At 34.7% G+C, this 15,444-nt stretch overlaps 1 protein-coding gene across 1 annotated transcript in view; it reads left to right on the top strand.

Moving 5' to 3' along the window:
• Positions 1-3,926, top strand: part of LOC143230642 (dnaJ homolog subfamily C member 11) — a 29,253-nt gene extending 25,327 nt beyond the window's left edge. The window contains 4 exon segments of the mRNA XM_076464515.1: positions 664-757; positions 1,736-1,763; positions 1,766-1,864; positions 3,799-3,926. Of these exon segments, the coding sequence (XP_076320630.1) occupies positions 664-757; positions 1,736-1,763; positions 1,766-1,864; positions 3,799-3,818 (241 nt within the window). The 3' untranslated portion in view covers positions 3,819-3,926.
• Positions 3,927-15,444: the final 11,518 nt, after the last annotated feature.

Below are 15,444 nucleotides of genomic sequence, written 5' to 3'. Positions count from 1 at the left end.
ACAGTAGTACATATATACAAGTCAAGGAAGGTGTTCCATAGAAACAATAGATAAAGAACATTCTAGATATTATGGAAAATAAATTGAACCTTTACTTCCCATATTACTGAAACTAAACACCAGTTTGATCCAGAATAAATTGTAAAGTTTTACAGATCTGAGAAATGGGTATGAAACTGGATAGTCTGGTAATTTTAGAAAAAAATAGATGTCCAAAAACAAATCCGTAAAAGTTCTAAAGTATCAAACGAACTTGACTCTAGGTCAGTTCCAGTCCTTTGTTTTTAACATATATATAAAAGCCCTGTTAGAATGTGTTTACTGGCAAAACCATGGTCTTGAAAATAATGTACTTGTGAAATGTCCAATTCTGTATGTGATGTGTTTAGTTGAAACATTTCTAGATATAACATTTTCATTTTGAAATTTGTTATTAAGGGTTTGACCTTGCATGTTTTTCAGGATAAGCTGGTGTTTTTAGTAGTTGTTAGTTCCAAGTATTTATGATCACTATTGTCAGCTACATAGTTTTATTATTTATATATACGTGGGTGAAAGATGTCAAGGAGTGAATGGTAATGTAATTAATTAATTATGAAGTGTTTCTAACATTGTTTACCATCATTGCTACAACTTTCATAATGAATACTGAACTGTTTTCAGACCAGACAGACACAGTGTGGATGTTATGGAAGTAACCATTCCTCTTCAGTGTCTTGTGAGAGATTCTCGTCTTATTCTTTATGAATGCTCCAAGGTAAGAAACCTTTTGGATGATGAGACATTAGCATTCCCCAGTAGGATAACAGTACACTTATAGATTTGGAACATTAAAAATTACTGGTTTGATTCCTTTTAGTGAACACAAATAGCTCTTTCTTCTAGCTGTAAGCCCACTTTATTACAGGAAGTGTCATTATATTTTCTATTTGTCTGTACAAATATAACAGTACTTTTTGTTGTGTGTCCATGTAACTACTTTGTACTTAGAAAGGTCACATCATTATATATACATATTTCATATATTAGCTGTACATTATATTAATACTTGGTGAAAGAACTTTGTAACAACTTTAAATATATCTTTTATTTTTTAAGGTTCATCAAACAAAACCAACTATTATCTATTCCAGGCAGGTGCAACTTTAACATTTGTCTAGAAATTTAGAATTTTATTTCAAGCATATTACGTATAATTAACATCATATTTATATAATGACTTCATAATGTCAGTCATAATTAAATATGTATGTTCAGTAAACTTAATACCAGCCTGATAGGGAAAAACACTTAAAATGAAAAGTTCACAAGACCGACCTTTCTTCTTTAGAGGTAAATTGGGAATGACTGAGAAATATTGTTAAGTGATCTTTATTGAAGTCATGGATATGTAAGGTAGCACATCTTGAAAACCTGAAACTATTAAAAAGCAAGAGATCAGAAAGGAAAGTCTAACACCAAAAATGGAAGGGGGGGGACAAAATTATTAAATAAGTAAAACTGAAGAAGAAATAAGAGAGAGGATTTAAAGTAGGTTAGAGGAGTTTTATTCCAATAATCGAAATTTAATATTGACACCATTTCAAATCTGACTGGATATTTTCAAAGTAACTGAAGAAAATGTTTATTTTTCATAGTCTTTCTTTCTTTCTGCAAATTAATATTTCCTTAATCAGAATTTTTACAGAAAGAATTCAGATAAGAAATATATCACTTCTGTTTCATGTTTTTAAAGAGTAATCTGGCTGGATTTTATGATCCCTGTCTTGGGAAGATAAGGTGCTTCTGGTCAAATATAAGTACAGAAACATGTTGCATCAAGTTAAAATAGCAGATGAAGAACCACTTAAGATACCCAAAGAGTGTGAGTATTATCTGTGAACATTTTAAGATACCTAAAGTGTGAATGTTATGTGTGAACATTTGAGATACACAGTGTTTTATCTTTGAACATTTAAGATACCTAGAGTGCGAGAAGATACACGTAGTGTGTTATCTTTGAACATTTAAGATACCTAGAGTGCAAGAAGATACACGTAGTGTGTTATCTGTGAACGTTTAAGATACACGTAGTGCGTTGTCTGTGAACGTTTAAGATACACGTAGTGCGTTGTCTGTGAACGTTTAAGATGCACGTAGTGCGTTGTCTGTGAACGTTTAAGATACACGTAGTGCGTTGTCTGTGAACGTTTAAGATGCACGTAGTGCGTTGTCTGTGAACGTTTAAGATGCACGTAGTGCGTTGTCTGTGAAAGTTTAAGATACACGTAGTCGTTGTCTGTGAACGTTTAAGATGCACGTAGTCGTTGTCTGTGAACGTTTAAGATGCACGTAGTCGTTGTCTGTGAACGTTTAAGATACACGTAGTCGTTGTCTGTGAGCGTTTAAGATACACGTAGTGCGTTGTCTGTGAACGTTTAAGATACGTAGTGCGTTGTCTGTGAGCGTTTAAGATACACGTAGTGCGTTGTCTGTGAACGTTTAAGATACACGTAGTGCGTTGTCTGTGAACGTTTAAGATACACGTAGTGCGTTGTCTGTGAACGTTTAAGATACACGTAGTGCGTTGTCCGTGAACGTTTAAGATACACGTAGTGCGTTGTCCGTGAACGTTTAAGATACACGTAGTGCGTTGTCCGTGAACGTTTAAGATACACGTAGTGCGTTGTCCGTGAGCGTTTAAGATACACGTAGTGCGTTGTCCGTGAGCGTTTAAGATACACGTAGTGCGTTGTCCGTGAGCGTTTAAGATACGTAGTCGTTGTCCGTGGCGTTTAAGATACACGTAGCGTTGTCCGTGGCGTTTAAGATACACGTAGTGCGTGTCCGTGGCGTTTAAGATACGTAGTCGTTGTCCGTGAGCGTTTAAGATACACGAGTGCGTTGTCCGTGAGCGTTTAAGATACACGTAGTGCGTTGTCCGTGAGCGTTTAAGATACACGTAGTGCCTTGTCCGTGAGCGTTTAAGATACACGTAGTGCCTTGTCTGTGAATGTGTAAGGTACCCAGTGAGTGTGGGTACATTTGTAAAGCTACAACTGTTGATGATTATATATCTGCTTGAAGGAAACATTGCTTATTAATACTCTAAACGTTCATTACTGACAAATAAACTTGTATATAAAGTATATCACAGAATACTCCACATTGTTTCTCTGAAAGCAAATTTGTAATGTAGTGTAAGTGTTGGTGTAGGTTTGGAGTATATTTGACTGAGATACATGGGTAAAAATCACTTACCATAATTTAGTCTGCCAATGTGAATGTTTACAATGTCCCTGATTCAAGGGAATCTTTAACCCATGGGTAGAGTGTTAAGTGTGTGTATTATTACTTCTGAATAAAAAGTCTAGGAGGACTTGAACTGCTTTTATTTTCAAGTACCCAGTAGCTTATGATGTGCTCTTGACCATAATATGTAGGTCACTAATAGTTTGTGATAACTAAGAAAGGTTAGTGTTGCTTTTAACTTGAATATGCTGTTATTTATGGACATGAATCTACAGCAAGTATACTTTGTATGAAAGGTATAATCGTTTTACTTTTTTTTAGCAAGAGACACCTGAATTTATAGAATCACTTGAGATTTCTTCTGTATTTTAATTATTGTAGTTCACAGCGATGAACTAATGTTTAATTGATAACATAACCCAAAAGTAATGGGGCAGCTTGTTATAAAACCATATAGTTTGTGAATAGGTTAATGTAGTCTCAAGCTAAAGTAATTATCAGAAGTGTGCCAGTGTATAACAATTTATACATACAACTTTCTTTTATATTCATAATTTTTCTTTTCAGCTCATCTCTTGCATTCCTGATACTTGGAAGACATTCAGGGTTTCAAAACGTTCTAGCCAGATAGTTGTTTTAAGTGTATCATATGTAGAGAAAACAGATCTAGTAAACAAAGTGAATTGTTTTAAAAATCTCCATTACTTAAATCATAAACGTGAACATTGACAGTCCAAATCACATAGACTTTTTTGATAGTTCATAATGTTAATTTATTATCATTGTTTATTTGATCTCGTAAATATATTTCTCAAGCTGTAAAATAAGATTAAATCAAAGAATACAGTATTTTATGAAATTTGTGTTAAAACAAAGTAATGTTTCATGCCTCCACTAGGTGGCACTAGAGAGCCTTGTTTAGTATTTTATTATTAAAAATATTATACAGAAAATAGCCACAAACTCAGTTATGTTAATTTGTATTGTTGGTAGTTTTTAATGTTATGGATGAATGCTTTATAAACAGTAGTGTCCAGCAAACGTTGAGTAAAGTCTTTATGACGTCAGCATGCCAACCTTACATTTATAATAATTAATACGGCAGTACAATAAAACTAACCATGTTCTTGCTTTAGATGTTTGTAAGTAGTCAAATCATAATATTCGAATTTTATAAATAAATATGAACTGTACGCAATGAAAATACATTAATGATACTTTTAATATGACAATATGTTAGGCCTAATGTTGAAAAACGTCGTCCATACCATAAGAAAATACATCACCATTAAAAACAATTTGTAAGAAACACATGCTACTAGTTACAAAGGACAGATAACCCTTTGTGTAGCGTTACATTATAAAGACAACCTTCTAGTAGAACAACATAAACTTACGACGAACAAAATTTTGACACAAGTATAAATTCTTAAGCCTTTTTGAAAGGCACAAATAAGGATTTGAATGGGAGAAAAATCTCAAAGTTCTGAGGATCTAAAATTCTGACAAAAACATCAAGGCATCAATTTTACTTGAGTAATAAAAGTTATCTTTACTGAAAGCCTATATATTTACTAAATATCGTTTTTACTCCTAGAGTATCTCCATGTGTACGCTACATTGATTTCAAAGTGAGGCTGCTAGGGATAAAACGCTCAAAGATGATAGCGTTCCATTTTTGTGCACCTGTGTGGAAAAAGTTACTCCAGATACTCAAAAGACTATCATTTCACAGTTTTCCAAGTGTCAAAATGATCGAGATTCCCTTAATATAAACTCCTGATAAATGTATTTGGATAGTTAAAAATCGACTGCTAAGGAAATTATGAAATGGATACGAATTTAGAGACAGAGGTATAGTTGTAGTGACACTAATATATATTATTACCTTAGCTTGTAAGCGATATTTGATTGTCATACATAAAAATGACTTGTATACAACTGTTATCGGATAATTATTTGTAATTATGACATTCATTACCAATAATATAAAATTACTTATCCAGTCATGGAGTGCAATTTATATTTATTATTATTTCTTGGGTGTACACCAGAAAATAAGTAAAAATCTAGGGTGAAGGTACAGTTATGCTAACACTTCTCTGTTGTGATTAAAATTGTAACTTTATATTTCACTCTAAATAATTAGAAAATTGTAAAAATCCGAGGAAGAACAGCATAAGTCAACATGTATTTTAAAATGTAAAGTATTTTCAATAACAAAACATTTAATGGTATTGATTAGACATAAACACTTACCTCTAGTAACAAAGGGATCTGGAAAAATAATGGATGTAATGCTGTGGCACATAGCTTTGGAGGGCTCTCACCATGTATTGGTATATGTGAGTACCGCAGAATGTCAGTGGTATTTCAGGTACATAAATAGTACCAGTTAAAAGTGAGGGTTATTCAGTTTCATTACATAAGACATTTGTAAAAGTATCACAGTAGCAACAGTGTTTCGAATGATAGATAAACACTTTTAAGATCGTTCTAAATCTGAAGTTGATAATGAAGAACAGAAAAATGTTCAGTGTTACCTTCAAATTCATATTAATGGTAGGCCTAAAGTGATTACATGTACCCCGGCACCTAGCACTTTAAATTAGTATGGAGTTTTATTCGTCATATTATGTACACACAATCATAAATTGATAAAGTAATATCGAAATAAAAAATTACAAACATAACGAATGTCAGGATTTCCAGACATGAAGTTTTATACCTATGTCTATGACACTATCACGAACCCATACGATCCATTCTTACACTTGTAGTCTTTAGCGATATGTTTTGTAGACATGTCTGAATTACTGCAATAACGCCACCTATTGAAATGCCGTATACAGCAGCTGTATTTATTTGTCCATTCAGGATCGTCTAGGCATCTGCTTGCAGTCTGTTGTTTACGAGATACACTGCTGGCCAAAATCTTAGGCCAATGAACATAAAGAAAAATAATATGCATTTTGCGTTGTTAGACTCAACCACTCATTTGAGCAGAGCTTCGAAAGATGAAAATAAGAAAAGGGAAAATAAAAATAAAAAAACGTTTTTGGCATTTAATAGGGAAAATGTGAACGCTATGAAATTAGCCTAAATACTAGCTGGTCAAAAGTTTAATACCATACCAAAGAGAAGTCCTAAACAGGGTTGGAAATGCCCAACAAGAGATCTCGGTAGTGAGTTGCACGGCCGTCATTACGAATAACTGCAAACATTCGCTTTGGCATGGTCGAGATGAGCGTCTGCAGAAGGCTAGCTGGAATGTTATTCCAAGTGGTGAAGATGGCTTCACGAAGATCATGCACTGTTTGGAATTGATGTCCATTTCTATAGACTTTCCTTGCCATCCACTCCAAAACATTTTCAATGGGGTTCAGTTCGGGCGAACACGCTGGAGGGTCCAAAAGAATCGCGTTATTCGCCATGAAAAATTCTTTTGTCCAGCGGGCATTGTGGATTGCAGCGTTGTCCTGCTGAAAGATCCAGTTATTTCCACACAAGCAAGGGGTTTCAGTCAATAAGGATGCTCTTTACAACATGCCAATGAAGCCGGCTGCTGTTTGACGCTCCTGTATAACCTGAAGCTCCATTGTTCCATGAAAGGAGAAAGTATCCCAGGTCATGATGGAACCTCCTCCACTGTGTCGTGTAGAAAATGTCTTCGGTAGGATATCCTTATCGTGCCAGTAACGTCTCATGTTTGGTGCTTCTCAGCAAAGTTTAACCGAGCTGTTTCGTGGTGTGGAAGGAGGCGTGGCTTTTGAAGATGTTTACGGTTTTTTAAAGCCTTTCTCTCGTAGATGCAATCTTATTGTTCTTGAGCTGCATTCTGCATCCGTAAGGGCTTTAATCTGGTTCGACGATCGGCTGGTGTCTTGCCGGACAATCCGTCGAATCCTCCTGCTCAACGCCGGCGAAATTTTCTTGGGCCGACCACTTGAAATTCTCGTTCCGTATCCCTCAGGGTCTTTTAAGAAATTTATAACAGCAGTTTTACTACACCCAATTTCACCAGCGAAGGCACGTTGAGAGAGACCTTGCTTTTTCAGCTCGACAGTTCTGCCACGTTCAAACTCTGTCAACTTTTTAGCCTTTGCCATGATTTTACCCAATGTAACGCAGAAGTTGTCAGTGGGAGATGTTGACAACACTAATGTTTGTACACAAATGATTAAATTTCGTTACGTGTTTACCGATTAACGCTTTATTTCAGTATGGTCTTGAAATTTTGACCAGCTAGTATTTAGGCTAATTTCACAGTGTTCACATTTTCCCTATTAAATGCTAAAAAGAAGTTGCTATTTTTATTTTCGCTTTTCTTATTTTCATCTTTCGAAGCTCTACTCTATTCGTTGGTAAAAAGAGTAGCCCAAGAGTTGGCGGTGGGTGGTGATGACTAGCTGCCTTCCCTCTAGTCTTACACTGCTAAATTAGGGACGGCTAGCGCAGATAGCCCTCGAGTAGCTTTGTGCGAAATTCAAAAAACAAACTGAGGAAGACTTTTATTTTTATTTTTGCTATATTTAAAAGTAATAATTCAATTTCTTTATCATTATCAAAAAAACACAAACGAAATTTACACATAAAAAAGAAGCTCTACTCAAACAAGTGGTTGAGTCTAACAATGCAAAATGCATAATATTACTTTATGTTCATTGGCCTTAAGATTTGGGCCAGTAGTGTATCTTAAGTCTTCTATCACTTTTATTTTTAAAACTAGGCATTTGCATAGATACATTATTTAATAAAACAAAAACTTGTTTCGTCTTTAGTTTACTTACTGACTATAAGTATTACTTTATCACAAGTTATAGGTTTTACAGAATAAAAGAAACGTGATTAACAATGTTTAAAAATAAGAAGATTTAAGATTTGGAATTTTTTAACGAAAGTGTTTGTAACGTGTAAATAAGGGTGTATTTTAATACAAACAATGACGTAAAGTTTTGACAAAAAACATAGGTTTTAGCTTGAGTTCAATGAAAACAGCACGTCTTTGCTTTTCTTTTTGAATTTCGCGCAAACTCACACGAGTGCTATCTGCGTTAGCCGTCCCTAATTTAGCAGTGTAAGACTAGAGGGAAGGCAGCTAGTAATCACCACGTACCGCTAACTCTTGGGTTACTCTTTTACCAATGAATAGTAGGATTGACCATAATATTATATCGCCCCCACGGCTGAAAGGGCGAGCATGTTTGATGCGACTGGGATTCGAACCCGTGACGCTCGGATTACGAGTCGAACGCCTTAACCCACCTGGCTATGCCGGGCCACACTTCTTTGCGAAAAGCCTAAAGCGGTGTTTCATTAATCCAGAACGAAAATAAATTTGAGTAAAATTTTAACAAAAGCAACCACATTTATATGCAAAAACGGCTCGTTTGGGCTGAGAAAACACTTTTACATAGAAGGTCGAAACGTTGTTCGCTCTTCTATGTAAAAGTGTTTTCTCAGCCCAAACGAGCCGTTTTTGCATATAAATTTTCTCAACAAGTGGGTTTCTCGTCATCACTGATGAAAAGCAACCACAAAATATTTCGGACTTTTGATTAAAAATTACTATTTGTGGGGAGTATTAAAAAGTTTATCTTCTCTGTATAAGTAAAGTTTAATTGAAAATGGACAATACTTTCATTGAAACATCAATGCTTAAACTTTTGGTATTTTAATGAAGATCTTAATTTTGAAAAAAACAAACAATAAGAAACGTATCCTTCCCATAGCATATTATAAAAAAATTAGGGTAATCGAAATTTTGAGAATAATGTAAAAATGCGAAATTTCACAAAAAAGCAAAACAAAGATGTAAGGATGCATATTAAATTAAAAAAAATATATAAAATGTAAGGTTGTTTCGAAAACATTGACGCTCAAACGTTTTAAGTTCAATGAAAATATTACCTTTGCTGAAAGCCTCAACCAATCATCTCTCTATTCCAAAACCAAAGGAGACGTGTAAACAAAAGTTCTTTCAAATGCACAAATAAAGGTATAATGGAGTATCATAATATTAAAAAAAAAATATGAAATGTAAAGTTCTAAGAAGTACAATACAGTTTCAACTTTTGGAGTTCAATGAAAACATTATGCTTTTTGCGAAAAGCCTATATCTGGCGTTTCTTTACTTTAGAACCAAAACACGGATAAATATGATCAAAATTTGTAAAAGAACAAACAAAAAACATTAATGTTCAAAAGCTTGGAAACTTTTATTAAAATTACAATTTTTGAAAAACATTAAATTCAAATGAAAATGGACGGTATTTTCATAGAACTATATGTTTGAAGGTTTAAGCCAAAGCAAACATAAAACAAGCATTTGTTAAAACAAGACACGTGACAGTTAAATCGTATTTGAACTAGCTGTTGACCATCTCGCACTGAACAGCAAAATAATATTATATTTGTTTCTCAGTGGTGAGGAAGGAGTTTTAAACTAGCGTGGTTTGCTAGACATCCAGAATTTACAATGTTATAAACTGGCGTGCTTTGATAGACATCCAGAATTTACAATGCTATAAACTGGCGTGCTTTGCTAGACATCCAGAATTTACAATGCTATAAACTGGCGTGCTTTGCTAGACATCCAGAATTTAGAATGCTATAAAGAATTACTAAAATAGATATTGTGATGTCAAATGTAAATAAATATAGAGGTGTCCTAGTGCCGTTTCTCAGAGAAAAAAGAAGTATATATATATATATATATATATAGTTTACAATTGCTCTGTAAGTCACGTGGGATGTTGTAGCTCCCTTTGGTTCAGACGCCCCTGCCTCACTCACTGTGAAAAACAATAGTTTATTTCCCACTTTGCGAAATAAATTAATACTCAAAGTTACTGACAGATGACGGGCTAATTTCTTTCAGTCTAAACACACCTTGAACTAAAATATTGCTTTCTTTAACCAAGTTTTCTTGAGTTATGCAACGCCTGAAATGATTTACGCGGAATACAATAATCGAATTAATTCAAGAAAAAGTAACAAAGGTTCTTTTATATCACGTAAGGATATGGGTTTTATTAATATAAACACTTGTAACGAGGTCTTTGTAACGTTTTAGGGTTTCTGCTGTATAATAATTCCCTGTGAAACAGCAGTACGGGTTCTTTGCTTCTGTATCAAACACAATACTTTTAATTGCACTAAACATAAAACCCCAAAGTCTGCAATAAAAAATGATTAAGTACAAGAAAATATTTTATAACGTGATATACAAACAATTTACTGGTGTCCAGATTGGTGTCATCTGACTCAGAATCTGGAGTTCCAAGTTTGTGTCCCAGTGTCCAGACTGGTGTCATTTGACTCAGAATATGGAGTTCCAAATTTGTGTCCCAGTGTCCAGACTAGTGTCATCTGACTCGGAATCTGGGATTCCAAGTTTGTATCTCATCAACGAACACTCTTGTCCTTTAAAGACACGAGAGCATTGTAAATTGACACACAATCCTATTATTTGATCAAAGCAGCCCAAAAAGATGATGGTAGATGATATTGACTAACTAAGATAACTCTCGCGTATCTTTGCACAAACTTCAACAAATTCTACTAACGTTTTTTAAATATTATAATTTATAAGGCACAAGTTTCATATTACATTTCACTGCTTACATTCTGTTGCATATGATCCCAGGCACGTACAGGTTAGTCGAGTTTATTTTTAGTATCAGGTTACATATGCAATATTGGATTTTTATATGCAAATTTGAAACTCTATGTTTAGTAGCTGAAAGAGATGCATTTTCGTAAAGTCGTCAGGATAACATAATATATTGTGTGATTCGTTTAAACCTCACTTTATTTTTATTATTACCGTGACTTTTGTCACCATGAATAAAACTGATATCCGTATAATTTTACTGTATCAGTTCAGCTTGGTTACAATGCCGTAACAGTAATATTAATCATGCATTTGGTGATGGCACAGCTAATGAACGCACAGCACAACGTTGGTTTAGGAGATTTTGCTCTCGTGACACAAACTTGAAAATGAGCCTCAGGGCCACTCTCAGACAGCCAGTAATGAGGCAGAATTGAAGGCACCAGTTGAATCAGATACCTGCCTAACCATGAGAGAACTTGTCGACAAACTTACTGTTTATTATTCAACAGCTTCCAGACATCAATAAATGGATACCTCACAAACTGACTGAAAACAAATGAGACGAGTTTTGAAATTTGTTACTCAGTACTTACTCGCAACAAAAACTAGTTTTTGAATTGTCACCTGTGATGAAAAATGGATTCTTTACAAAAATCGACGATGATCCGGACAGCGGTTAGACCATGGAGAAGCACTAAAAGCAGCTCTTCAACCTAAGAAGCTTATAATCAGTATTTGGTGTTCATTAACAGGTATGATCCATTATTCATTCCTAAATTCAGGAGAAACAATCACATCAGAGAAATATTGTTCTTAACTTGAAATTATGCATCAAAACGTGTCACAAAAACATCCAATAATAGTCAGTCACAGTAAACCCGTATTGCTTCATGACAATTCTCGACCTCATGTCTCACTCGTTCTGTCCAATAACTAAACAAACTCCAGTATGAAACTTTACCTCGTCCACCGTATTCACCGCATATTTCACCTACAGATTATAACTTTTTTAAACATTTGGACATTTTTAAAGGAAAATGTTTTGCAAATCAAAGTTTAATTGAAAGTGCCTTCGAAGACTTCATTGCATCAAAAGACATTCAATACTTTAAAGATGACATTTACAAATTTACAACTCGTTGAGAGAAGTGTGTTGAGACTAAAGATGACGTGTGTTGAGACTACAGAAGCTCATTTTTATTTAAAAAATTAAAGAACAAAAATATGATATACCGGTTTCATATCTTCCTTTAAAGTTCAGACACTTCACATGCAACGGTCTGATTGTATTAAATTGATCCTGTGTTGTTTTCACATTCATCAAAGGCACGCAAGTGACCTAAGTGCCTTATTTTACAAATATACAAAACGTGTATAATTTAAAAACTATCATTCGTTGATTACTACAACAACAAAACTTCTAAATAATAATTATTGAATGACTTGAAATTAAAAATCTATATTAATCTAACAGTACTGTCTGTTTTGTGTCCATGTAACTTATCTTCTTCGCAGGACCTGGATGAGCCTTCATTAAAACTGGTATGGAGTCCCATTAGGTCCATGGGAGATAATACAATCTTTCAGTTTTGTATTTTACGTGTTTTTACAACTACATATAATGGAAGCAACTTTTCGTATCCTAAGATAATCGGCTTGGCATGGCCAGATGGTTAAGGCACTCGACTTGTAATCCGAGGGTTACGGGTTCGAATCCCCGTCACACCAAACATGCTCGCCCTGTCAGACGTGGTGGCGTTATAATGTGACTCTCAATCCCACTATTCGGTGGTAAAAGAGTAGCCCAAGAGTTGATGGTAGGTGGTGATGACTAGCTGCCTTCCCTCTAGTCTTACACTGCTAAATTAGAGACGGGTAGCGCAGATAGCCCTCGTGTAGCCGTGCGCGTAATTAAAAACAAAACAAACCTAAGATAACCTTTCATTAATTATGAATTTATGAACCTTCATTCCAGTGTATGGGTACATCAGCGAAAACGTAATAACTTAAACAGTTTAAATGACTGGAAATTATATTGTTGAATAATATATTTTTAATGTTTTCTTGAGACCCATTTTTGTGACGTAATGATTATGTGAAGTCTAAGAAGTTGAGGCATCAGTGGAATCTTTAAGCTTCCTCTAGTAAAATAGCATAATATAAAACTTTGAGACTGGATTATTTTGAAGTGATTAATCATTTCAGTGTCGATTAAAGAAGTTACCGAAACAGAGTGTGGGTTAGTGGATGTTTTAGTAAGTGACTTATTAGTTAAGTTAATAGCAGATTATCTATCAATTACCAGCTAAACAAGGAGAGTTCGTAAGTTTATTTGTGAGTTACACCATTAGTCTCGGCTTTTTAACGCTATTTTGTGAATTTAGGCCTATTATTGTATTTTGTAGCCCGTATGGACCCTTATTGAAGAGATAAACCAAAATAATTCACATGACAATTAAGAAAAACACGTTACAAAACTAGTGTCATAAGTAAAAAAAAAAAAATTACTGCAAATAAAACGGAACTTAAAGAATATAGTTTCATTTTAGCAAACAGAATACATCACATGTTGTTTATGTCCGTTACCATAGCAACAGGCGGATGAAGACCGTGACAATTTACGCCCTAATAAAGTCGAGCGATCACGGATTTCGATAATAAGTTTACGATGGTGGTTGGCAAACCAACCTGATCAATGTTTGATTTCCGTTCTCTGGGAGGACAGTGTCAAAAGTCTTCCTGTACCGAGTCATCGTGGGGAATTAATGTCTTTCCTCAACGGAAAGCCGTTCGATCTCGTGCATTCAGGCAATGCGTGCGGATACAACAACTGCAGACAAACGGACTTCTGTCACTTCCGAAGCGTCCCAGGTTGCCTAGTCGCGTGCCAAAAGTGTTCAGGTCGTCAAAGAAGCACGTGCCATCCAGGCTGTAGGTCACAGTAGTGAGACGGGGTTTTATCAGTTGGACAATCTCACTACATTGATGACGTCATTACTGCTTTATTACGGAGCTTAAAAATCGAATAAATAAACGAGAAAATACACATAACATACGATACACTGTAAATAAAGTTCAAGCAAGTGAAACAGTTGTGTACTGAGGGAAATATTACATAACATTATTATACATATATATTGATGGAAATATCGATTAGGAGAAATGTCTATTACAGATATCTTATCTTGGTTAATCAACTCGTATTACAGAGAAATTAAACAATACTTTCTGTAAACAAACTGTTTAAAATAATATACATATCATTCGATATATCACTTGTCACTAACTCACAGCAGAATTCCACTCTTCATCATCAATAACCCCGGACAAGGACAACCAGTGACTCGACCTCCAACAGTTGTAGAAAATGTATTATTATGAGCCTTGTCCTGAGTTGTTTGTTTCTCACCACAGTGAACCTATATTTATATTTAAGATAGAAACACAATGACACACCATGTTGTTGTTTGTTTCTCACCAAGTGAACTTATATTTATATTTAAAATATAAACATAATTATACACCATGTTGTTTGTTTCTCACCACAGTGAACCTATATTTATATTTAAGATAGAAAGACGATTACACACCATGTTGTTGTTTGTTTATATTCAGTTGAAAATCTAAAATTGAACAGGGTATCACAGTTACTTTGTATATTGTAAATAAAATGGGATCTTCTGGAGATAAAGATATCAGAAGTTTTGGTTTGTTTTTTTAATTTCGCGCAAAGCTACTAGAGGGCTCTCTGTACTATCCGTCCCTAATTTAGCAGTGTAAGACTAGAGGGAAGGCAGCTAGTCATGACCACCCGTCGCCAACTTTTGGGCTGCTCTTCTACCAACGAATAGTGGAATTGACCGTCACATTATAACGCCCCCACGACTGAAAGGGCGAGCATATTTGGTGCGACGGGGATTCGAACCCGCGACCCTCGGATTTCGAGTCGAACGCCTTAACCCACCTGGCCATTATCAGAAGTAGGAAACACACAATATGATATTAGCTTCACTAACGAATCTTGAGTTTACACTTCAAATATATTTTGCATTAAACACTATAATATTATAACAGGTCACAGAACGAAACGTTCCCCGCTAGTACAGCGGTAAGTCTACAGATTTACAACTCTAAAATCAGGAGTTCGATTTCACTTGTTGGACTCGGCATACAGCCCCATTTGATTATGTTATAAAACACACACACAACTGTATACCAGTATATGCTACAACTATAAAAAAACAAAAATTTAATACTAGTATTTATTTCCAAGTTGAATACTATCATTCCAAATAAGAAGGCCTGAAGGCTTAAGATAACGGGTAGATACTAATGGGAATCCATTGTTGTCATTAACACCAAACAACCACAACAATGTAACATCCCTCAAGTTCAAAATAACATACTGGTAACAGTGAAACAATATCGTATATTAATATTTATAGTAGAAAAAACACTAATATAATGGTAAAAGTGAAAAAATAAATAAAAAATGGAAGAAATAAACCACACACCCTTCTACCAAAATTGATATAAAAGCTGAAAAACCACACATAAAAAAGACAATATAGCTATAATTAAATAAAGAAGTACAT

The sequence above is a fragment of the Tachypleus tridentatus genome, chromosome 10, assembly GCF_004210375.1.
Source record: "Tachypleus tridentatus isolate NWPU-2018 chromosome 10, ASM421037v1, whole genome shotgun sequence".
Lineage (NCBI taxonomy): Eukaryota > Metazoa > Arthropoda > Merostomata > Xiphosura > Limulidae > Tachypleus > Tachypleus tridentatus.
This window is presented reverse-complemented; position numbering and strand designations above follow the sequence as displayed.